General features: G+C 41.9%; 2 protein-coding genes across 3 annotated transcripts; one reads left to right on the forward strand and one right to left on the reverse strand.

Moving 5' to 3' along the window:
• Positions 1-134: 134 nt before the first annotated feature.
• LOC143211839 (BAG family molecular chaperone regulator 2) lies at positions 135-5,289 on the forward strand. The gene is made up of 3 exons (XM_076429874.1): positions 135-590; positions 788-900; positions 965-5,289. The coding sequence occupies exons 1-3, from the start codon at positions 380-382 to the stop codon at positions 1,196-1,198; spliced, it is 558 nt and encodes a 185-aa protein (XP_076285989.1). The 5' UTR covers positions 135-379; the 3' UTR covers positions 1,199-5,289.
• Positions 2,860-23,882, reverse strand: Rab23 (RAS oncogene family member Rab23). 2 transcript variants are annotated; one of them, XM_076429866.1, is made up of 6 exons: positions 23,431-23,875; positions 16,249-16,370; positions 12,136-12,298; positions 10,681-10,760; positions 10,409-10,602; positions 2,860-3,505 (listed from the first exon to the last, which is right to left on the reverse strand). In XM_076429866.1, exons 1-6 carry the CDS (start codon positions 23,461-23,463, stop codon positions 3,375-3,377), a joined length of 723 nt encoding a protein of 240 aa, XP_076285981.1. In that variant the 5' UTR covers positions 23,464-23,875; the 3' UTR covers positions 2,860-3,374. The 2 variants fall into 2 exon arrangements, with proteins under 2 accessions (XP_076285981.1, XP_076285982.1); XM_076429867.1 differs by lacking the exon at positions 16,249-16,370 and having other exon boundaries at positions 23,431-23,882.
• Between the last annotated feature and the right edge of the window lie 651 nt (positions 23,883-24,533).

Consider the following 24,533-nt stretch of genomic DNA (forward strand, 5'->3'; position numbering starts at 1 on the left):
TAGTCTATATAGTTATTAGGTGTAAATAAAGTGATTGCAGGGAATACTTAAGCCTTAGGCTGTTTAAATTTGGCGGGAAATGAATTCGCAATTTTGATATGCACAACACCGTCTGTATATGTAATTGTTTGTTGGTGTGCGTTTCGTAGTGTTCCGTGAGTTCCGTCATCAGTCATCAGTCATCTTTTTAGTGTTGGTGTACGCTTGTGTACGCCGTTGTACGCCGTACGCAAAGGATTGCTACGGCAACTGTAGAAATTCATTCGCAAAAGACGCGTTTACGTTTTGGTTTTGCCGTCCAAATAGAATTTTTCGCTTTGTAGTCGCGTAACGTGACAGGTTGCTTCGTCGAGGAATAATTTCGGGGATTCGATAACAAATGGATAGTCCGTTACCGCATATTTTAGAAAGCGCAGATTGTGATGGTCCGGGCAAACCGAAAGACAGGTTAGTCAATCTCCTTGATCAAATCGAAATGCACGTAGAACAGCTGAGGAAGGATGCCTGGCGGCTCGAGGAGGAGAAAGACATTCTCTTGACAACTCTAGACACGCTTAAAAACAATGAAATCCTAGGAGGACTTGAAGAAAGTGAGTGCCTCTATCAACTTATAGCGATAAACGCAAACTTTCTTTCTTTCTATATAGAATGTCTAGAAACACAATTGACAGTACACCTGATGTTCTTCCAAAATAATTCTCGTTTGTTCCTTGTCAAATTTCTAATTTTCAACGTCACGATAAATTACGATAAATTCATTTCTACTAATTTCTAATTTTCGATCTAGCCGATAGAGAGGATGTTTTGAGGTATGCGGAGAGATTGACTGTACGATGTTTGACAGTCGATGTTTTGGTGAAAGTTCAACGAGATCAAATTCAGGAGGAAGCATTGCATCAGGTATATTATTTATATCGCGCTAACATATCGTCAACCGGATCCCATTAACACAGATTACTTTTAGGTAAACGACTTGATCGACAACTTAATAATCGGTCTTCGAGATGATCCATCTATGACTCGGCAACGTTGTACATCCTTCATGAATGCTTGTTCTTCGCACGGCTATGGACTGACAGATAAGACCTTTGAAACTGCTATTCTTGGATGTACCATGGAGGATCAAAAACGGATAAAGAAAAGACTGCAGGGTTTATTGGATTACATCGATAAGATGCATACGATTCAACTACTATGAAGGCGTTCTTCGATCGATGCATTTGAGAAAGGAAAAAGATAAGTTTTCAACCGAACAATTAATTTGTATTAATTGTTCTACCGGGAATTTGATAAAAATAAATTAAACCAGGGTGCTGGATGGGAATTCAATGGCGACGCTTTATGGTAAACGTAGAAGAAGTCGTTACTTAAGACACGGAAACCGTATCTTCTCTACATATGCCATAATTTTTCAATAATAACACTCGCCATTGTACAGCTAAGCTTCTGTCCACTTTATATTTGCATATTATAGTAGGTTGTAGCGACGAAACTGCTATTAAAATTTCATGAATATTCTGACAATTGTTTGAAAACTTTTCAATGAATAATTATAGTATTACACGATCAATGGAACTATGGTGAAACGAATAGCCTTCTTAGAAATTTAATGCGGTACAATATTTGTGTGCAGAGCATACATATGTTTTGTCAGGGTGATCTTATTAATGGTTTGGTATTTGTAAATTAAAATATATTCTCGTCTTCTTTTTTTTTTATTTTAATGGTAAAAACGATGATACACACAGACACGCACTAGTAGAATTGCTTGTAATTTGGTCTTTGTGCGGATATCACGAATACGTGACTGCTGGTTGGTCATGTCAATACGCCCTTGTAATAACAACTTTTTTTTTCATTACTTTGAATTATTTGTGCTTCCTATTACTAAAACAACTTATAAAAGCGTATTTGGTTTTCGAATTCTTTACATTCTGATAAATACTATATCCAACAATTATTGTAGTATTATACACTATTAAATGTGAAAATTTATTGCATACTAAGACGACGAAGAAAATGTATGAGGATTGTATGTATGTACGTCCGGACATGGTTTTAAAGGAACGTTTAGTTCATGTGACAAACAACTTAATTATTTTTTCTTTTATTTTACACTACGTACCTAAATAGTTTATTGTTAAAGATAGTGGCAGACCATGTTATTCGTACAATTTTCGTTCACTTATTTTATTTTAAATATGCTATATATGTCTAGTACATTCTTTCAATTTTAGTATAAGTTTCAAGTCCAGGATTAGTGTACAATGCATTTCCTTGTGTGATTCGAATGAAAGAAATAAAATATTGTTTATACCTAAAAATAGGCGAGCGTTTATTAATATTTATTAATACGAAATTTATCGTTCTCTTATGCTTTTGAAGGTGTCGATTGAAACAAACTCTAAAAATCGTAACATCTCAGTTTATTTATTTCTCGTTGTTACCATTCGCGGAAAATTGGTTTCCGACAACATAATGTTCTTCTTCTTATAACGTAGAATATTTGGTTAGCCATTATATTGATATCTGTTTACATATAAATTAAAGTCTATAAAAAGTCAAAACGATTTAAAAACATCTTTTAATATTAAACATATTTTCAGGAAAAAAGAAAACTTTATCGCTTGTTACAATTACATTGACTCAACGTGCATAAAGAAGAGAAAACACTGTACTCTTCGTCAACGTTCGTCTTTTACACGTACAAATAATCTATTTACTTGATTCGAGATATGAAGTGTCTCTGCGAAACTGGCTTAAACGATTACGATACTGACGTATGCTTCAGATTGAAGTGGAGATTAACCTTACAAGTATTTACATAGTGCACTCATTATGTATAGTAGTGTCGGTGAGTTAAAAGAAATTCGATAAAAGTCAGATACATAAAAAAAAAATGCATAAGATTCTTTGTGTCTAAAATGTTATTCTTCTTATCGTCGTGTGAACTTTCTAAATTTGTATATTTCTTCTCGTTAGGAAAGCACAGTAATTGCTTCGAATTAATATAAATATAAATTATCGTCTCGAGGCGAGTCGAATTTCTCAGCTTACCGCCACTAAATGCGTTTTGGTAACACTGTCTATCAATTTTTTCTTTCGATTTGTTGATAGACAATTCTTGTAGAATTTGAACGTTCCGAATGTTCGATATTCAGTGTACGAAAGTCTATAAGAATAGACAGACAGTGTAATCATTGAAACCATGCAGCACGTTCAATCACATCCTACACGATCAGTCGTAATTATCGAATTAATTACACGGCGTGCGTGTAGGCTCATATCCATCTCTCATAAATATGAATATCAGTCTGTACACGGTTAGAGATTAATTCGTGAACCTTGTTTCACGCATTTACTTCACGCAGAGATTAAAGTAGCCTACACGCGTTTTTCACGAAATTCCTCTTCTTATGGTTTTTTGCCTTGGTTCCTGGCCGCAATACAATCGTACCATTTGCCGTACTCCGGCCGCACGTCGATCCATTAGGACTAAAAGCACCTAGAACACGTATACATATATTTGTATTTTCATAAACCGAGAAACAGAATGAAAGGATTGTTTTATTGTAGCTGATAGTGCAACCGACGATTATGCGAACCTCCTTTAGAATGGATACAATGGGAGAAAAAACAATATTTATACACTACTTGTCCCTCGCAGTCGACCAACAATAGAATTTTTAATGTAACAAGAAATCAAATTATTTTCATAAGCTAATGCCATAATCAATCTAAATTCTTGTCAAATAATTCGGTATGAATTTTCTAATCTAATATTGGAAACGGTATCGACACTTTACCTACTGGTAGCGATTTCATAGTTCCTTGAAAAATCAATAGCGACTTGAATGTACGCTAGCAAATTACTGTCGGTGTACAAAGTATTTGTACACATTTTAAAAACGAATAACTTTTCCAAAAGTGGACTCAATAGCTTGAGTTTTTTTTCAGACGTTAGAAGGATTAGTTTACTAGCTGATGTGTAAATAATTTTTTTAAAAATTGTTATTGTTCGCAATTGCGGAGGAAAAAGTAAAGGTAACGATTTTTAAATTTTTTATCTGTGTCTGTAATGAAAATTTAAAACATGTATATTGTAAATCTAAGTTAGTTCTATACATGTACAAAGTTTCATTGAAATCGGTTGACGCATAAAAAAGCAATGGGCATTGTAAGATGTTAAAATCATTGAATTTAGGGTTTGCAATACATTTAATTCGCAGATTCCCACAATTTTTGCTATTTTCAATTAATTATATTTCATAAGAACCCTGATCGATTTTGATGAAACTTTGTACATGTATAGAACTGACTCAGATTTACAAAACACATGTTTTAAATTTTCATTACAGGCACAGATAAAAAATTAAAAAATCGTGACCTTTACTTTTTCCTCCGCAATTGCGAACAATAACAATTTTTAAAGAAATTATTTACACATTAGCTAGTAAACTAATCCTAACGTCTGAAAAAAAACTCAAGCTATTGGGTCCACTTTTGAAAAAGTTGTTCGTTTTTAAAATGTGTACGAATACTTTGTACACCGATCGTATATCTATGGACGATCGAATTCAATCATTTCTTTCAAGATTATTTTTTAAAAGAAAATTATCGAGTTATCGATGCGCTTCCAGTAATTTAAGTTAAAGTGTTATCAGTTGGTAGAGAACTGACTAGCAGTGTACGAATACATTTTTGTCTCACATGTTAAGTACACGTTGTCTCCGCGGATATCGTTTTACTTGAAATCGTTCACATTCACATTTTATTCGATACAATACTGGAAATATCCGTTCAACATTCTCAAATGTTACGTCCAACGCGATGTAATAAATATTTTCATCAGCGTATGGTATAGCGTCCAATTGTAGAGAGCACCGAACGTCATGTATATTTATTGTGCAATACGTACACTTAGTACAGAGCAGCAGACTCTTTCCATAGTGCTACATAGTAATACCGTATGCACCATGTAGATCGTTACGTGTTTAAGTACGAGTAAGAAATAATTGCACGCGAAGCATACTAACGAAGATGTACAACGGTACGGAAAATGTATGGGACCCTAACGTCGTTTCTAACGAGTACTAAATGTGATAGAGCCAGTGAGAGCAACAAGGGCAGAGCGAGAAAAGATTCCAAACGCCATAGTGCTTGTTTCGACGAATCTTAACGTACTTACGTGTTTAATCGATGTACTTTAGATTACTTGCGTAGGTTGTAAACGTTTAGGCAGTTACTTGTATTATCATATTGTTTATGAATAAAACGATTCTTACATTACATCGTCCGGCAAGTTTTGTCTTCTTCTTTGTCTCTTTACTAACTCTACGAATTGCAAATACTATTACAAAAACACGGAGCTGAAATCTCTATGTATATAAAAATGCAGTCCTGACTCATTCACTCGCTCACTGATCAACGCCCAGGCTAAACCCTTGGACCTAGAAAGCTGAAATTTTGCACAGAGGTTTCCTTTATGATCTATACAAGGGATAAGAAAGAATTCAACCCCCGAAGAGGTGAAAAGGGGTTGCAACGTTTGTATGAGGAATATTTTGTTCGTGGTCGGATTTGCTTGAAACTTGGTCTTAATGCTCTTTGATATAATTAATCAAACACCTGTTTCGGCATTTTAAAAAATTCAACCCCTAAGGGGGTGAAAAGGGTTTTTAAATCTAAGATGGCGGCATGACAAAATTAAAACTCTATAGGGGTGACTGGGGGGGGGGGGGTTAAAAGGTTTTATGGAGAAACAATATCAATTTCCGAGGGCATTAAACAGTTTTCTGTGCGAGCGAAGCCGCGGGAAAAAGCTAGTATAAATAAAATTTTGAGAGACCGTAAGGAGTCCGTAACGTTGCCCGGCGTGCGCTCGTGCACAAAGAACGAGTTAATTGGTCTACTTAGCGATCGGGTTATCGTAGAAAGCGAAAAGTTCTTCCTTTGGGCAATGCCCGGTCCGGCCCGGCCCGGCAGCCACTGGAAAATGTTATACGCTCGCGCGCGCGTGTGTGCGCGCTGGGTCCACGTGCACAGAAGGGCTACGAACACCGGCGCGTTATTCAAGAATCAAGATCGATGGTAGCAGTCACGCGATCTGAAGACGTACATATGTATACGTACTTACTTACACATCGTGCAGCAGCGTATTCCAAGTCCCCGAACGGCTATTGATCTGTGATGTTCACGATCATCTACATGTATCTATATCTATAAACCCCAATATCGCACGAATAAACGCTCTACGACCACCGCTCGATATTTTTGATCGAGTTTTGAAGCGCTTGCGGCTTACGGGAACCGGAAACTTCGAGCAGCACGAAACACGTTCGTTAAACCGTGAAATTATAGAGGGTGTTCGAGAAATAGCGGATTAAACTGAATGAGTAACAAAGCTAGATTCTCCGATACTACTGACACAGCTTCTCCACATATGTACATATTGTTTGTTTAGCGGCTGAAGAAAGTGTTGGCAATTTACTCTCACTTTCGGTCGTTAGCACGATTTCCAACCAGTTAGAAATATCCTATCAGGCGGCTATTCAAATTCGAAAGACCGCGGTACACCAACACCATTCTATTCGAATGCAAGTACAGCAGAGTTTCTCGCTTGTAGTTGAGAGTATTTGTTGGGCGAACCGGTCCGATTAAATAGCTTATCTAGCAGGGAGAGTAATCGGCGACGAGTGCGATCGAAAAATCCTGTCTTCGTTTCCGTCACCCTGTATAGGTACACCTGTCCAGTCGGTTCATCGAATGCGTCCCTGCTCGAGGCGAAACAGAACCTGCTGATCTATATACATTCCCTGCACACTGCACACTGCACACACGTGACTGCGGGTCAAAAACTGACCAGGGCGGACCACCTGGCAAATCTGGGCCAACTATCCCTTATCTAATCTTCTGCTACCTGTCCGACTTCTCGAATTGGCAAGCTGTTAATCCTCGGGTACTGGGTACCATTTTTGGTCAACGGGGCGACCCATTTATTTTTCCAGTTCTTCCGAGAATTGCTCGCGTTCTCGCAAATATATCGCGAAACTGGTCTGTAGTCTGGACCATTTTTTAGACACTGTTATGTCCGTTTAGGTTTATGCGCTGACCCCGTTGCTACTTTCCTCGATTATTTCTTTACAGTTTTGTTGCTGAGGAATTACGTGTAGTCCAGTCAACGAAAAGTTGTAGAGGGAAATGGAAGGAACACAATTTTTAACTTTGGATCTTTGTTTGAACCAGTTAGGAGGTAAACATACTAAAATTCCCCACTCCTAGGAGGTGAGCGAGGTGCAGGGGGGCACGTAGAAGGTCCCCTTTTTTGGTTTTCGACTTATATCTCGGAAACTATGCGTCCTAGCGATAAGACCATTTTATACCAAATTAAAGCTGATAAAATGTGCTATAAGATTGATTGCATTCAATTTTTCGCTATTACGCATAGTTTCCGAGATATCCGCGCTCAAAGTTCACTAATTGTGCTGAAGAGTTAGCTAGTCAAATAAGGCTCTTCTTTCTCACAATTAGTGAACTTTGAGCGCGGATATCTCAGAAACAATGCGAGATACCGAAAAACTGAATCCAATAAATTTTGTGGCACATTTTGTCAGCTTTAATTTTGTATAGAATGATCTTATCGCTAGGACGCATTGTTTCCGAGATATCCGCGCTCAAAGTTCACTAATTGTGCTGAAGAGTTACCTAGTCAAATAAGGCAAAAATTACTTTCTCACAATTAGTGAATTTTGAGCGCGGATATCCAGGAAATTATGCGAGATAGCGAAAAACTGAATGGAATCAATCTTATAGCACATTTTGTCAGCTTTAATTTTGTATAGAATGGTCTTATCGCTAGGACACATAGTTTCCGAGATATAAGCGGAAAACCGAAAAAGGGTACCTTCTACGTGGCCCCCTGCACCTCGCTCACGTCCTAGGAGTGGGGAATTTTAGTACGTTTACCTCCTAACTGGGGGGTTCAAACAAAGATCCAAAGTTAAAAATTGTGTTCCTATCATTTCCCTCTACGCCCCCCTTATGAGCATTGATTGACTGGACTAGTGTAGGGGCGATTGAAAACATTAAAAATCTTGATCATAGGAAAAATGAACCGCGCTTTATTGGTTTTTGAAAATTCTTTTAAACCCTGAACGCATAAAGAGATGTCGATTCTGAATCTTCGTAGCACAGCGATGACGATATAGTTTAGAAGAGAAGTATACATATAGGGATAGAACCGAGCCGAGCTGTACCTACACGCGTGCGTATTCAGTATCCGGCACGGTTTATACATTATGCATCATCTCCACGGAGGAGTTTCCAAGAAAGTGTACTATTCTTTTCGCACAGCCATTACGGTCTTAAACGACTGGTGAACGACTGCGTCGGATCGACCACGTGTGAACCGGCATCAGACTATTGTTCCCTGTTACAGATTTGTTATGGGTACCACTACCACTCGATGCTCACTGTCGTGGCGCTTTAGCCTTCATTATATTCCGTGTAATCTAATATGTGAATTTCTCCTATAATTGAATTCCGATTCAATTTGCAACGGGCACGTTTGTGGTTTGGTTTATACGGCGCGGCGCACAGTGGGGTATTTGCCCGATTTCAGCAGCCACAGCTAGTTCAAAATTCGCGCAATATTGAAACTGCTGTAACTTTGCTAAAATTTATCCAAATTTGATGAAAAACAACCTTTTTAAAGCTTGAGATTTCTACTTTTTGTACTGTATGCTGTTCTTACTGAAACGGATGTTTTGAATGCAAAATTTGTCCATAAAGAGGAGCGTATCAGATTGTAAAGTTTGTAGCTATTTCTGAATCAAGTATTGCGGATTGTAATCAATATTTTAACGTTATTCGTCTATTTTATGTACACTACCAAAAAGTGTAATCATTTACAATTAAAATATCTTTTTAAAATAGTTATTACAAAGAATAATCTACGTTATTTATAATAGTATGGAAAAATGTTATGAACAAAATTTGCACGGTTCAGAGGGGGATATGTGTGGCACAAACATTTTCTGCGTGGGTGGAAGCATAGAGGAGATTTCAAGGTCACCTTGATTTTTTTTAAACAGAATGTCTTTTTTTATATCATAGATCGATAGAGTATCAAATTCTGAGTATAAAAGTGTGGACCTTTGTATGTCCCAAACCTAATAGTTAACGAGATATTATCAAAAGAAGAAAGAAAATTATTTCGATAATATCTCGTTAACTATTAGATTCAAGACATGTGGAACTCAATACATTTTTACTCAGAATTCAATATAGTCTATCGATTCATGATACAAAAAGTAGGTCTTTCGATTTAAAAAAATCGAGGTCACCTTGAAATCTCCTCTATGCCTCCACCCACGCAGACAATGTTTATGCCACAACATGTCCCCCTCTGTTCTGTGCAAATTTTGTTGATAACATTTTTTCATATTATTACAAATAACGACAATATTCAAAGTGGACATAGTTATTGCTCCACCCTGTATATTATTTAAATTTCATGTGTATACTGTTTTCTTATTTTAGTGTATATTGTGTGTGTTTATTATTATTATTTAATATTTACTTAAGTAAATACGAAAATATAGCGAATGCGAACATGCAGGATGTGAGAAATGCTGCGATTTTCGCGCGCGCACGATGGCCATTTTTTCGTAAAGCAACTATAAAACACGGAAGCAGTCGTAGTCAGATCCAATTTTTCTTGCATCTTAATCAGAAAACTTCAAAGAATACAATGGCACAGAAATGAACACCGGGACGCATCCGGAAGTATAATGAAATCATTACCAAAGTCTTAGAATCATCAAGAAAGTGACTCATCGTGGGTTATCTTTAAATATTAATGATTACAAACATGTATATGGTACAAAAGTGAATTTCTCTTAAAAGTGTACCCTATACTTAGCTAAAAAAACTTCTATAAAACAAAAATCTGTTAGTGTATGTAAATAAGGTAACAATTACTAATAGGTGAATTCGTTGAGAAATGAAAGCGGGTTAACGGAACTTCAACTTCCGACAAATTTCAGTGCTGAATGGATACATGAATGGGAAAATGAATGATGGGAGATTGTTCCTTAGACATTCAACTAACTCGAGCCACAAAAATTTTACAATTTATGTAAAATTTTTAAAATTGGATTTTGACCGCTGAAATCGGGCAAATACCCCACTGTGCGGCGCGGCGTCGCGTCGTCTTATCTATGGGACGTATCGGGGGTACCGTCGGGAGCTGAAGAAGTTGACGGGTAAGTTGGCAGCCAGGGTCAACATAGTACGGTAATGTCTCGATATATGCGCGTGTACAGACGCTATTTTTTGATCTGTTTGCTCGTTTAAGGAATTTTTCTCGACCGAAGAAATTCTGGATGTAGGATTGTATTGTGCTTACTTATTACAGAAGGCGACCTGGGGCCGGACGAGTACAATCTTAGGTCGTCTTGATAATCGTCGTCGCAGCGTCGCATCTCGTGGAGACATCGCGACGCCAGGTGCCGGAAGACGCTCATGACACCGACGTCCTCTTTCACGGACGTCCGGAGCAGTTTACAGCCGAGCGCCCGACCTAGCCTCTCTGCCTCCTCCCTGGAACAATCGCTCTGCTCGAGATTACTCGAAATTACACGGGTCAATCAAATTAAAGAAACCAGACGCCACGCTTACGGATCGATCACGCACTGGTCGACCAGATCCATCTTGTTCTGCACGAGGACCGTGGGAATCTCGCCGCACTCGTTCTCCACCTGCGAAACAAAACTCGTCTTATCGTCGCTCTCCCATCAATGTATCGCATGCTTATGCGAATCTCCGTTTCTTAATAAAGATCGATCTATTGGCAAGATACGTATGTGTCAGGATAAAAGTTGGAACGTGTTCAGTACATTTTATAACTTAACATCGTGGATCGAGAGCAATAAATAGAGAAGAGCGGTTCTGAAGAAAAAGTAACTCTAGAATCGAAGAAAAGTTCATGTTGCAATTAGCAAGCGGTAAAAGACGGAATAAAATAAGAAGGATGCAGTTCCTCGGCTACATGGTTCGCCTCGATATACGGGGTGGCTAATGAGAAAAGCAGCGAAATATCTCGGCTCAGAAACCGCGTCGAGTATTTGACGAGATTAATCGAACAACCGGCAACAATTTGGAGCAGCGCACGACCAACCGGAAAGAGAAGGACACGCACTGGAAAGGCAGAACACGACGCGACGCGACGAGAATCCCCCAGCGATTTGTGCATGTTTCAAGGCTCGGGCCGCACCATTTCCCGCCAGTTTCTCCGACAGTCGAAGAAAAAAGCGAACGCGCAAGTTTCTACGAAAGGAATTCGAGAGCGTGTCCGATGATCTCGGACGTCTTCGAGATTTGCAGTCGTATTTTCTTTTCGCCGTGCGTACACCGATACGCGTCGATGCAAATTACTTTGCGCCACATAACGAAGAGGATTCTGCCCTGGCTTCGGAGCAAATCGTTCGTGATCCTCGGCAATTATTGATCCCGGCCAGAAGAATTTCTATTTCGTGATTATACGCGGCTACAGGATCTCGAAAACGGTAACGTCCGACTGCAGGTAGATCGGCGTTTTTCGACTTGAATATTCAAAAGGTACGAAGAAAAATGCTAGACTCCATAGAGGTTGGATAAATCCGTTTCGATTGGGTCCTAACATGAATTCGGTCGGTCATCTTCGATATCTTTATTTACTATATTATGTAAGTATAGTCCCGCCGCGCATAAAACTTAATCTTCTAGCATTCCAGAAACATATTGCTACTGGAAAGAAAAAGATGTTTGACATTTTAGCGAAGGTGCGAAGCTGAGTTTGTGGGAGATAAATCTGATGATCGCGAATGCAGAGCAATGGGATTAGGATTAGATTATTATCGGTTGCAGGACAGCTCGTGGAGAAGGCATTCCCGGTTGGACTGATCTAGCGTCAGCGTTAGCGGGAATGGAAACGTGGCGACGCGACGCGACGACGCGGAGCGATTGAAAATCAGCCCCCTTGCTTTAATGGCACCTTCACTTTCACATTCCACCATCCGTCGTGACTACCTACGGAAACGTGCTTGCACCGGTTCGCCGCGGCGTGTATGTCTGCTGGTGCAGCAAGAGTCGTACCTTCTGCTTCCACGAAGGAATGGCGTCGAAGGAATCTCTGTCAGTGGCTGAATAAGCGAGGACGCAGGCATGGGCGCCGCGATAATAAGCCGCGGTGATTGCGTCGAATTCCTCCTGGCCCGCGGTATCCCACAGCATCAGTCTAACGTCCTCGCCGTCCACCCTGCGGAACAGACAATGCTTTGGTTAATGTGCTACCGAGAACTCCGAATCTCTCGGATCAAACCAGGAACATGATTGTATCCACCCTCTAGCCTTCCATCTCCGAAAACGATAGCCATCGAAGACGGCTGATCTCTGTTTCTGAAATTCTGTTTAAAGTTAAGGTTCTCTCTCTCTCTCTCTCTCTCTCGGCTATCTCCTATCAAATTACGAGACTGGAACAGCTGTGAATTCCGTGGTCTCGTCGCCTGTAGGCCAACGTCCCCATAAATTTCCCACTGTCGTCGCATCGAAATTCCGTCGATAGTCGGCCGCGCGTGAATTATTTGCATATGGCCGCGCTCCCGTGGAGCCTTTATCCACGAGTAGCTGCACGCTTCTGGGTCCTTGAGAAATGCCCCTCTTATTCGTCCCGACGCGATGCGACGCGACGCGACGCCAGCAATCGTGGGATACTTCCTGATGCATGTTTGCTTCGGTTCATCCGCCCGCTATAGGCTACCGGTGCGAGAGCTCGCCTTTTTCAGAAGGAAAGCATCTTTTTTGCGACCCCCTTTCTTTCGTCGCGAATTTACACCGTGGGACCGTAGCGTTCGTTGCTCGCGAAAGCTTCAGAACCGGAAGCACTTGTTCGGGACCGGAGACAGCCGAAATTGTACTTCCCGGTGTGCGTGGCTTCCTCTTTCCAAACTTGCAGAGTTATCGTTTCTCGATTAACGTTGGAACTATCGAGCCATTACTTTATACTTGTAATAACAACGGCATCGAATTTATTTAGATTTCATAGGATCCATAGATCGGGTTCAGATTCAACGAAAGAAGAGGTTATCGATCCGAGAGCGTTTATCCGATTAAGAACAGGCCTCTCCGCTGCGCGGCGGATAAAAATCATCGATGTCCGCGGGCGTTAATGAAAACACGGTAACCGTACAACGTAATGAATGGACATTGGCACGGATTCCTCGCGGATTAAATAACGGAATGCGATAATGGTTCATCGCGCAACCGAGTTATGGGAGAACCGTTTGGGAGAAACGCGGACGAGTTTTCTCTTTTTCCTTTTTCGCGATGCTTAAGTAGATCGCAGAGAGCTCACGCCGAAGTCGCCTGTTGTCACGCTTGACGCTTATCCGCTAATACGGTCGCTTCAACATGATCCGCGCGCGGCGCGACGCCACCATTCCCAGTTCAAACTTGCCATTGAGTGAACATTTCAATGTCGGAGCTAGCGCTTTGACTAATGTTCCAAGTTGCAGACAATTCGACTCGGTGCGAAATAATTAGATGGAAGTCAATTAATTTCATTCGTTGCGTTTCATTCGATTCTAAACTAGGTAGTAAAAGTATTCGTGTAGCTACAACTACATGAAGCATCTCGGCCAACTGTTCACGGTCGTTCATTTCTTACCGAATTCATTACGACGCGACGCGGCGCGGCGCGGCGCTCTTATTTGCGGGTTTGCTAATCGTACCGTAACGAACCGTTCATTTACATTTCTTCTCAGTTTCTCTCATAGTTTTCTTTTTCTTTGTTCTATATCTAATTACGTTATCGCGTATACGGATACGCGCATAAGTGAATTATTTCAATTTCATGTAAAGAGTATTTGCACTTTCAAGCGTGCGTTTTGTTCCAACTGTTTTCGAGTACATTTACCGAGTTCGATAAATTCGAGTTTTCGCTATTGGTTTAGGGCATTTGAAATAAACACTCACAATATATTTTAACTTTATTTCTCTTTATTGCTTGAGCAAAGGAAGACACGTCTTTACTTTACGAACGACGCACTTAGGCTGACTGTCGTGGACGCAGAAATTTGTCTTATTTACTTCATCCATGGGAAACAAAAAAAAACTAAGTGCCACAGGTACGCGGACCCATCCCGCTTGTATTGAAATCATGCCGTGAAAAGAACGAGAGAAAGAAAAGATAATTTTTGTATAACAAAAGAAAACCCCAACATTCGCAGGAATGGTTCGGATAAACGGTTCTTCGCTGTGATCCTAAATAAAAATCGCGGTTGAAACGCGATTTTTGAAGGGTTGACGACTATTTTCGCAAAGCCGCATAGGATATGAGGTAATGGGGCCGATAAGTAGGTTACGCGCGTGTTCCATGCGAGCGCTTTATGGTTGATGGAAAAAAAGTCGCGTTTGTAGGATCGTTGTCGATCGATCATTCCAAGCGGCGGCGAAGTCGCTCGGAAAAAAAGAAGAAAATGATAAAAACCGAACGAAATTGCGAGCGGTTCATGCATACGCGTCTGGTAGCGTTTGAAATACGGGACACCGGCCGCGGCCGGTGACCTTCGTCACGACAGACCTCTCTGTTTCCATGTAACGAGGACTTTCTTTCAGCGAGAAACATTAATTAAATATAATCGTCCGCGAGTGGGGAGGTTCGGTGCGCGACCTTCCGGTTCGCGTGATTTTCGCGCAGTCCACGCTCCGTCCGTGGCCGACGACATTATGAAAAACGCAAGTGTTTCGCCGTTTCCATTTCATCCCGGCTAATCAGACCCCGTCCGTTTCGTTTCATTCTTCTCCCTCGCCGCTCTCTGCCTTTCATTACCATTGCCATGGAACGCGAGCGTTCGTTTTGCCTGGCGAAACACAACTCGGAAAAAATTCTACTCTGTTGCACGCTATCCTGCTATCCAGTCCAATTGAAAAAGTTGGACTTGTCTGCTCGATCGAGTAGATGGAAAATTGAATAACAGTTTTGATATACTTTATGAGAAATTGGTAAAGTCAGATTAGCCGTTTTGGAATTTCCGCAGATTTTTGCAATTTCGGATTTCGGGAACACCCTGTATATCGTACGCCGAGGAACACGTTCGCCGATCTTCCAGAAAATGGCAAGAGGACGAGAGCGAGTGGGTCGTCTCCTGTGGAACGTAATTAACTTGGTGAACGTGTGTATACCATGCCCGTGGTGCGTACACCTATTATGCATTCTTCTTTAACACACTCTTTAATTACTTACCGTCCGACCATAGGCCGCCGCGCGTCGCGCCTCTCTCTTCCTACACTTTCAGCACCATGAAAAAATCAGTTTTTCTATTCCGGATATTAATATTCCCACCATTCGTGAGATATTTTCGACGGGTTCCTCTGGGCATTTCGGTCAAATACAATGACGGATACCGAAGACTAACAAGTTAAACACGGATTAGCAAATAATTGCTTTGTGGACCATTAACTTTAACCTTTCATTTTTAATATTAATATTTCTTATAAATTCAGTTGATTCTATCCGGGCATAATGTTGAGAACGGAATACATTATATTATAATAACGAATCATTTGCGCTTTGATCAAACGTGGCACCATCGTTGGAAAGATAGGGACGCGATTTGCATAAAAATCTTCGATCTAACGTTTCCGAAAAATCATTCTGACACGATCACCGGGCCTGACCTAAACAGCAGCTGGGCATCGAAGAAAGGGACGGCGCGGCGCAGCGCTTCAAGGAACAAAGATCGAGTTCCCTCGATCGCCAGAGATCCCAGGATCGCTCCACGATCAATTTACGCGAAAACAAAAGAAATTTGCTCGCGAAAAAAGGAAAGGCGCGTGACTAGTTGCAGAAGAATTTCCTCGTCGAAGCTACTTACGATTAGCTCGATCCGATGAAAACACATTTTTCTTGATCGATAGAAACCGACATTGTATCCCCATTATCGGCCAGCGCGAAACTCGTTCGCGTAGACCTTTTCTTCGGAAGATCGATAAAGATCCGACGATGATCCGATTACAGCGAGCAGAACCGTTCGATGATCGTTCGCGCCAATGTTGCTCGAACATTAAAGATCGCATCGACTCGATCGACATCGTCGATCGTTCTTTTTCGATTCCAGAATGTTCGTCGTGAACGCGAAAAATTCTCGCGGTGAATTATACGGTTCAGCAACAGATTAGAATGTTATCGGTTCGTGTTCGTTTACTCACTCGATCTCCCGTTCGAGGAAATCGACACCGATCGTCTTCTTGTAGTCCCTCGTGTACGTCCCCTTGCAAAACCTCTGGATCATCGATGATTTCCCTACGGCGCCGTTACCAACTATCACCACCTGCGCAAAAATAGTTTCCTTGTTACGCGCGGTCACTGCAGAAAAATACATCGCTGGTAAGAACGTGTGTTGATATAGTAATTCTAAGTGGAAGAATTATTGTCAGGATTAGCCATGCACTTTGATCGCTTCTAATCATTAGAAGACCACTACACCGGCGCGGTGTTCGTTACCGGGGCTAATTTCGATTCAATTGAAGATGGTTACACGGCTGCTCGCCGACTATCACGAAGATGGACTTTCTAAAAGCCATAGGTCGAGCACGAGTAAGGAAAAGGTGCTGCGGTGAATTTCTCGCGAGAGATTATCCGCAGACGTGATTAAATGTCGGCTGTTAATTCGCTGATACGTATCGAGCCGACTCGGTCGCGCAATCAAAATCGATGGCTCGCTTCATGTTCGAAAGTATACATACAGGTATAATAATCCCGATGAGTAATAAATGTTATTACCCATAATTTAGGATAATTTGAATAACGCGGGGAAAGTCAGATAAGAATTGCGAGCAGAATAACTACGGGCGTTAAACGCTGAAATGTTATTTTTCCACTTGATCCTTTTGCGATCGATAAGGTAGTATAGATTCAAAAATTACACATGTATACGTAGCTAGAAATTATACATTTAATGTCATCCTCGCTCAACCACAAGCATCAGCCGAGGAAATATGTATTTCGTCCTAATTAACGTGAATCTAATCCGGACATTTGACTCATAAAATAGCTGAAAACAAATAGACTATGACTCGGACAGAATTTGCCATCGCTCGGTTCAAGTCTAATTATAAATATAACATCCATAAACTCTGCCGGAAGCCGCAAGAGCCCCATGCGGGACTCGCAGCGGCAATAGGGAATATGTACGTAGCGATAGTAACGGAAAAGGCATTAGCGATAAATGTAAACATAGCAAAAACATTCGCAGACGTTATAAACAGTAAAACTATCGGGCGATCAAACGGAGTGTTCCGTAATTTGTTAAAATGGTAACAGTGCGTCCGCGCTGGGACATTGCGTGACCGATTGTGTGCGCACGAGTGAATTTATTCGACGATCTCCCACGAAATCGTGTTTACGACTTTCGTAATAGTGAAATAAGCAATTTGAAATGGGTCAGGTACTTACTTTGAAGTAGTAAAACTGGCATTGGAATAATTTAACTATGTGCGGGAACGTATATAATATTATTGCAGATAAATCGGTAGCGCCGATAAATTAGTTATATCGCTACGCGGCCCGATTAGATATTTGACAAGGAAAACTGTTACAATATGGCCGTCGAAAGTGATCGACGACATTTTTAATCGACGAGCTACAAAGTTAGTTACACGAGGAACAAGTTCCCCATCGTGTCAAGCAATCGTTAAACATATGTTTCATTAGACAGTTCGCATTATTCGACTTGCCCCGCAGACGAATCGCTTCGTTACCCAACGAAACCAGGAAACGACAAGTCATGTTATTACTTGATTATTAATGCCGATCGCGATATAAAACACAGACTTGCCACGCGGCGATAATATTCATAAGCATTAGAGTCGACGGCCGAGACAGATTCGACCTCCTTTTGATGATTGATGTCACCATTCAAATCAGCTATCCGCAATGTCTTTAATTAACGGCCCATCCAGTTGATTATGCAAATCCCCCATCCTGTTTCGTGGGGGCAATCCCTCCGAAACGGTCGTCGTGGAAAAAATCCTATAATTGGTAGTACATATTATTTGAAATTACACCCACCCATTGTTGCCATAAGTGCATAAAATCCGCAGTCTAGTCTGTTCAACGAGACGAGGCAGTGAACACCGGCCCCGCGTAAGTACTTTACCAGCTATCTGAGAAGGGTAGTTTCAACTCTGTCGCGCACGAGTAGCTATGTTTACGTTGGACAGACTATAGTAATTATCAATTGACTGAGATAGAGCTCCGTCGCGTCGGTTACGAGTGGAAGTCGATGATTCGATGGAACGCGTAATTTGAATGCATTAAAAGGACGATCAAAGCGGAGAAATGATTCGCTCGTTACGACAGATACGGATTGCGGATGCTGTCCGAAGAAAAGTCCAGGTGAAAGCCGTCTATGTATTTGACGACATTCCTCGGCGAGTGGTTAACGCACATGTAAAACGGGAACCTGTCCGAATGGAATTATCGATAGCGCACGTTTCTCCGACTCTTTATGGTCGCGGCCATGTTAATTCTTCGGACGAGGATAGCGAACAATGGCCGCGACACACACGCGGGGAAAAGTGGTCGAACCACGCGTGTGAATGGCTTTCGTGATTTCAGGTTGATTAACAGTTTTTCATGTACAGTTACCAGCCGCGCGCGCGGTTGCAATTTCAACGGAAGAAACGGAGGAAGCGGTTAATTACGAATACGCTCTCGCGCGCCGATATCTCGCGGAGAGCTCACCGCTTTATTGCGATACGTTTAATTTAATTAATAGTTCGCGAAGGGTTCGCGTCAGGGTTCTTAACTTCAGACCACGCGCACCGTTCGAACGCCGCGCCGCGCGCCACAGCTTCTAATTGTCATTGGACAACTCTATTTTCAGCGTGCTATTAAACCCCCAACGATCCACTCGGGACTATCCTAGCGAAGCCTAATAAAAATTTCCTGCAATGTTGCAATCTCGTCGTCTCCTTTTTCGTCGATCATTTGTTCCTTTTCCTTTAGCTTTCCATGGCAAGTTGCAATTACAATTCCTCGGCTGGAATTGCGTATCTGTTAATAATCTGACCTGGTGTAATAAAAATGACGGTTCTATACTTTTTCTTCAATTAGCTATCGTCCGCGTCCCTTTTCTAACTCGCGCAACGGGTCTTTACGACCACGGCTCGGCGATCCGGCCACCAAATTGTTTAGGGTTTAGGTTATCAAGACCGTGATCGGGGGTTCCGTATAAAATAAAAGGCTCATTAAATTATATCAGACTTTTCGCTGCACGGAAACTTTATGGCTCGGATCTGCCATAAACGCATTAAATCCTCATGGTTCTAACGACATTCGAGCGGCCCGGGGTCGGGAGGATACCGGGAGCAGAAAGACAGAAAGGAAAAATATATTAATAAATATGCGCGCATCGGGTGGGCATCGGAATCCCCCAATTTGCATATTCACATCGTTCGCGACGCCTTGTCCGCGTCCGAGTGAACGACACGTTCCCGCCGCGTGTAGAAACCAGTAAAGAATCTGGAGGATCGTCGCCGGCCTGGCCGAAGGCATTGTACTTTAAATAATTCCGCGAAATTCGAGATAACGGTGCGCCCAAACCGAGAAGTGGGTTAAGTCGATAAGGGCCCGTGTCCTCCTGAACCGGTCCTCCGAATCGAGCTTCTGTACAACTGTACACGGTGACCCATTAAAAACAGATCACCTCGAACGGTACGGATTTATATTTTTACTGCCACGTGTAGCTGTTTTCGAAATACATATTTTTCAATATGGGGACACGATGCTACGCATTGGAGGTGAGGAATGGGCTGATCGTGAGAATTGTGCTCATTTAAATATACAATAATTTGTTAGTAGATGTTTATTTTGTGAAGTAACTTCTTGTTAACAGTGTGTCTATAGATTTTCAGTGTACAAGATGGTCTTAAAAAACACATAAGGGGATACGTATCCAGGAACCACCCGCTGTACGTATAAGGCATATGGCATAAGGGAACGCCCCAATAAACCTACAGCGGTCTGTCCAGAAACACGTAAATTTAGGGACGGAGTTGGTGTAAATTCGGCTTGTACAAACACACACGTGCACGAGTTACACATGTACATGCTCGGCTAACGAACGATCCAAGTTGAAAATAAACCTGCCACGTACCTGTTCACACGTATGTAGGAAGGCAGCAGACTATCAAAATAAAGTAAGCTTTCCGACACGTTTTCAAGTTTTCTTAAAATTTAATCACGCAAAGACAACTTTATTAGTTTCCAATGTCTAATAAGCGGAGAAAGTCTTTTTGTCAAATAAGTGAAGAAAACGATCGAGATTCATTAATCTCGACTTTGGAAAAACCTATCTTCTAACGTACATATGTAGTACACGGCGCGGAACAGAAAGGGCGCTGAGCTAATTAATTGTCTTCTCTGTAATTGTGTTCGAACAGTTCTTCGGAAACGGTTCTAGCGTTACATATCTTCTTTTTCTTATATGTAAACCGCTTCGTCCTTCAACTTCTCGACATCTGCTCCGAAGGACGTTTCGTTATGTGTGCATGACCTTGAATGACCTTGCACGGGAGGACATTGAACTTGCTCGAAAAGTGACTGTCGGCGAGATAAACAAATCGAGGTGCCCTATTTAACGAGAATCTCTCTTGCTCTACGGGGGACTCGTTAACATATCAATTCTCCTCGTGGATCAATTAATGTATTATATGTATCATAATTTTACTTACTAAATTTCACGCACGTTTTTATGTACTTCTGCATTATATTTCGTCGATGTCGATATACTACATATATTGTCTCATACAGTAAGGTTGATTACTGTATTTTATTTTACAAGAAACAATGTGATTAAATAGTTCATATCAAAACGTTCCACTTCAAGTATCGCACGCGAAAAATCTACATTTTAGATCGATTCGATCATGAGCGAAGCACGACGCCCGCGCCCCGGTATTCACGAAAACTTCTCGTTATTCGGCGTCGCGACGCGTCGCGTCGGGCTATCGACCATATGCTCGTTGTAATAGACGCGGACAACAAGCATTTTGACTAGTCCCTATCGCATCGTAGATCCTGCGCTATAACCGAATAAGTACTATACGAAGCGGGAATCCGATTTACGCGAACGTGTGCAAACATTCTCGGCGTTTTTATAGCTATCGTAAACGGAGGCAGCCCGCAGGAAGTATTCCCGCGAACGCACGGCCGATGGCCAAATTGAATGTACCGTTTCTTGAACTGACGTTGTCGAAATGAATCGATTTCATCTTCGATCATTCGCCGTGAAAAATATTCCGCGCGTCTCGGATAATGAATTCGTACTCGTTAATACGAACACTCGATCGATACAAGCAGCCATATGGTCAATATTAAAAAGTTTCGACGAAGCATCGACAGTTTGAATGAATATGCGAGGTCGTCGCGCGTCGTATCATCGAGAACGCGCGGTCTATGTTCTCCCCTGCGGACGGTTAATAATTACTATTTCCAACGGCGATAGTTATTGGAAACGAGCAGCACACCAATTAAACCTCCGTATACTAATCGTGCGAATCTCTCGAACACCCCCGCCGACCCCCATCCACCGATTTGATCGGCAACCGACACGACGACCGAGAACACGGTAAAGAAAAAATTTACAACTTCATTCGCAGCACTTCGAGACCATTAATAAAACAGGTTTACGCTACTTAACGTTTCGTAAAAAAAGGAGTAGAAGAATCTCAATTCCCATATACATATGTATATCGAGTGGTCTATTCGTCAATGCGACGGCGACGGCGACGGGCATTACATCGATGTCATCCCGTGACAGTTAAGTGGAACATCGAACGACGCGCGACGTCTAATAACTGCCATAAATTGGCTTTTTTCGGCCGACAGTTTTTCTACTTTTGAAACTAACGGCGATCACACCGTTGCCGTTCGAGTCAGAACCGGAATTTCTGGGGTCCATCGAAAATGCCGGGAACTATTCTTCCGTCTTGTAAAAAATTATAATACAACATTTGAAAAATGTATACTGAATAATTTTATAATTTTTCGGAGCCGTATCAACTTTGCATCGGATGATGTTTCCGATCGTTTTTTAATGCCGATATCTTTCGCTGGTATAAATTGATTGATAGGACAATCGATTCACACCGCGAAATCAATAATCCTATGTGTCACCCGTGCGGATGCATTTTGTTATTTAATCGCTTCCAGTCGCACGTGTCCAGCACATGATTCATCGGGTAACAGCGCCCTAAGCGAATTTGTGGAGCATTGAGCATTGGTTCGATATTTAACGATCGACCTGAAATTGATTTTTCATAGATTCGCATTAATCCCAAGAAACAATTGGAATTTTTCGATTTTTCGTGATCCTAGAATAGTTAATGTTGTTTGAAATATCGATCGCAAGGTAGTGAAATGTTGATTGGAATTCGAACATAGCGTTTTGCGTGTTTGAAATTGGATCCTCGAGGATCGGTATTCGACTCGAGACAGTTGGATATCTCTAGGCGACGAAATGAGATGTAACGATGTACGGACGCACAAACTGCTCGTTTCAGCCGTGGACAATAAGAAGAGTAAGAGTAATGCGTGGTTTTACATGAACACTCCCTATGAAAATGTCAGTGTGTACCGTTATAGCAATCGAAAGATAAACCGCAATCATTGAAGCAAGACTACGCAGGACTATCATACAATTTTCATAATACGAGCTGTTCGACATAATTGCAGTCTTTACGGACACCAGTAAAAACAAGATGCTTTCTGACGTAGAGCATTTTCTCTTTCGAATGATCTAAAACATAACGACATTGGTGCGCATATTCCCGTTTTAAATGTCCCACTCTTTTTCCCCAGATTTTTCTAATATTGTAAGCAATTTTTCTTGATAATCCGTGTAACCTTTTTCTGTTTACCCGTTCGCGACTATTATTCTGCGGAAATGATTATTTGTTCCGTTGATGGGGAAAATAGCAAAACCGTAGAAATATAAAAGGATTGAAAGATTGATATTCCTAACCTATAGCCGGCTTTCGTTGTGTGCGCTACATCGGAATGCAGATCTGTCACTGCGCATACGCATTTCCGAAAGATTTGAAACATCGGGAGATGTGCCGAAACTTTTCCGTTTCGTTAGCGAAAAAGAAAAATTACATTCGGAGGAAGAGTGGCTAGACCGCGTGTAAACAATGCAGTTTCCTGTTATCGAGGAAAGGTTGATATGTACATACATATATATGTATTTTGTAGGTGTTTCGATATGTTTCGATGCGCGGCAATTAAAAAGTGTTGTTTCGCACGGGCGTCGAAGGGGAACGGGACTGACTGTTCTCGCCGCGCCGGGAGAATATCGAGAGAGGAATGAAAATCGGATTTCTGATCACCTTGAGCGATATCTCGAGTTCTTCCTCCCGCATTCTGACCGTAACGTGATTAGCATAATATCCAGCTACAACATATCCTGCGATGTCTGCCGTTGATCATTCGTGTGAAAATCTCTGTTATTTAGCCGTGATCACCTTTCCCGATATTTCGACTCGACCACTTCGCGCCGCGACCGAGACATCGTCACGTATTTCGAATAAAACACACGCGGCGTGTCCTGTTTTTACTCGCGGGACCGTTCAATGGAAAATAAGTCTCGTCGAAAGAGCAACGCACGCACCGGACACGCGAGTACGCGCCGCTAGCTGACTGAACACCTGTACGAGACACCTGCCGTGACTGACCGTTCAGTGTTCAGTGACTTTCCCTAGTGATTTTTCGGAAGCTTCAAAACAGTTGCCAACCGCCGTGACTGCTCGAGACTGCTCGATGCTGCTCGAGACTCAAGATGGACTCAAGCTGACTCAAGCTGACTCAAGCGGACTATGAACGGACAGTGGTGAGCAGCGGTGGGGGGGGGGGGGGTGGCTGTATGGCGCACGACGAGATGGCGCACGCTAAATTGGTGCTCTTTTGCGCACACGGCTCTTTCGCGCACAGCGTGATTGCACACCTTGCACACCACAGAATACAAATTGCGCACATGTAGAATTGGACACAAAATGGATTGCGCACGAAACAAGAATTCGGCTGTTGTTTACCATCATTTACCATCGTGAGTTGTGCTGTGTGATTAGTTTATGCCCAGACAGCACACCGGCTCGATTTTAGCCGGGCCCCTGTGCACAAAATGGCGCGAATTTCACCTGCAGGGGGCTCGAGCCCAGGGCCTGCCGGCCGGGCCGGTGTTCGGCCGATTTGCAAGATTGCAAGGGTGCGGGATCGCGTTCTCATTTCGTGATAATACAAACACGGGTTTTTTCAGTAGTCAAAAACGCCAGATAAAGGCAGCAATCTAGGCAGCAATCGCCCTCAAAGGTCTTATTTATTAACTTATTATACTTTTGTCGGTAACAAGGGAGACTGCTACGCATTTGCAAAGTAGTGTCACATTGATGCGATCCGCCCTGTGTCGTGCATGCGCGAGAAAAGTTGGGCTCAA

The sequence above is a fragment of the Lasioglossum baleicum genome, chromosome 9 (assembly GCF_051020765.1).
Source record: "Lasioglossum baleicum chromosome 9, iyLasBale1, whole genome shotgun sequence".
Lineage (NCBI taxonomy): Eukaryota > Metazoa > Arthropoda > Insecta > Hymenoptera > Halictidae > Lasioglossum > Lasioglossum baleicum.

Excerpts from the sequence above, each read along its gene's own strand:
- LOC143211839 (XM_076429874.1), top strand. The coding sequence starts at position 380 with ATGGATAGTCCGTTACCGCATATTTTAGAAAGCGCAGATTGTGATGGT. Across the intron at positions 591-787 it reads CCTAGGAGGACTTGAAGAAA|CCGATAGAGAGGATGTTTTG; the intron begins GTGAGTGCCTCT and ends TTTTCGATCTAG. Across the intron at positions 901-964 it reads AGGAGGAAGCATTGCATCAG|GTAAACGACTTGATCGACAA; the intron begins GTATATTATTTA and ends GATTACTTTTAG.
- Rab23 (XM_076429866.1), bottom strand. The coding sequence starts at position 23,463 with ATGCGGGAGGAAGAACTCGAGATATCGCTCAAG. Across the intron at positions 10,761-12,135 it reads TTCCTTCGTGGAAGCAGAAG|GTGGAGAACGAGTGCGGCGA; the intron begins GTACGACTCTTG and ends TTTGTTTCGCAG. Across the intron at positions 3,506-10,408 it reads CAGGTCGCCTTCTGTAATAA|GTGCTTTTAGTCCTAATGGA; the intron begins GTAAGCACAATA and ends TACGTGTTCTAG.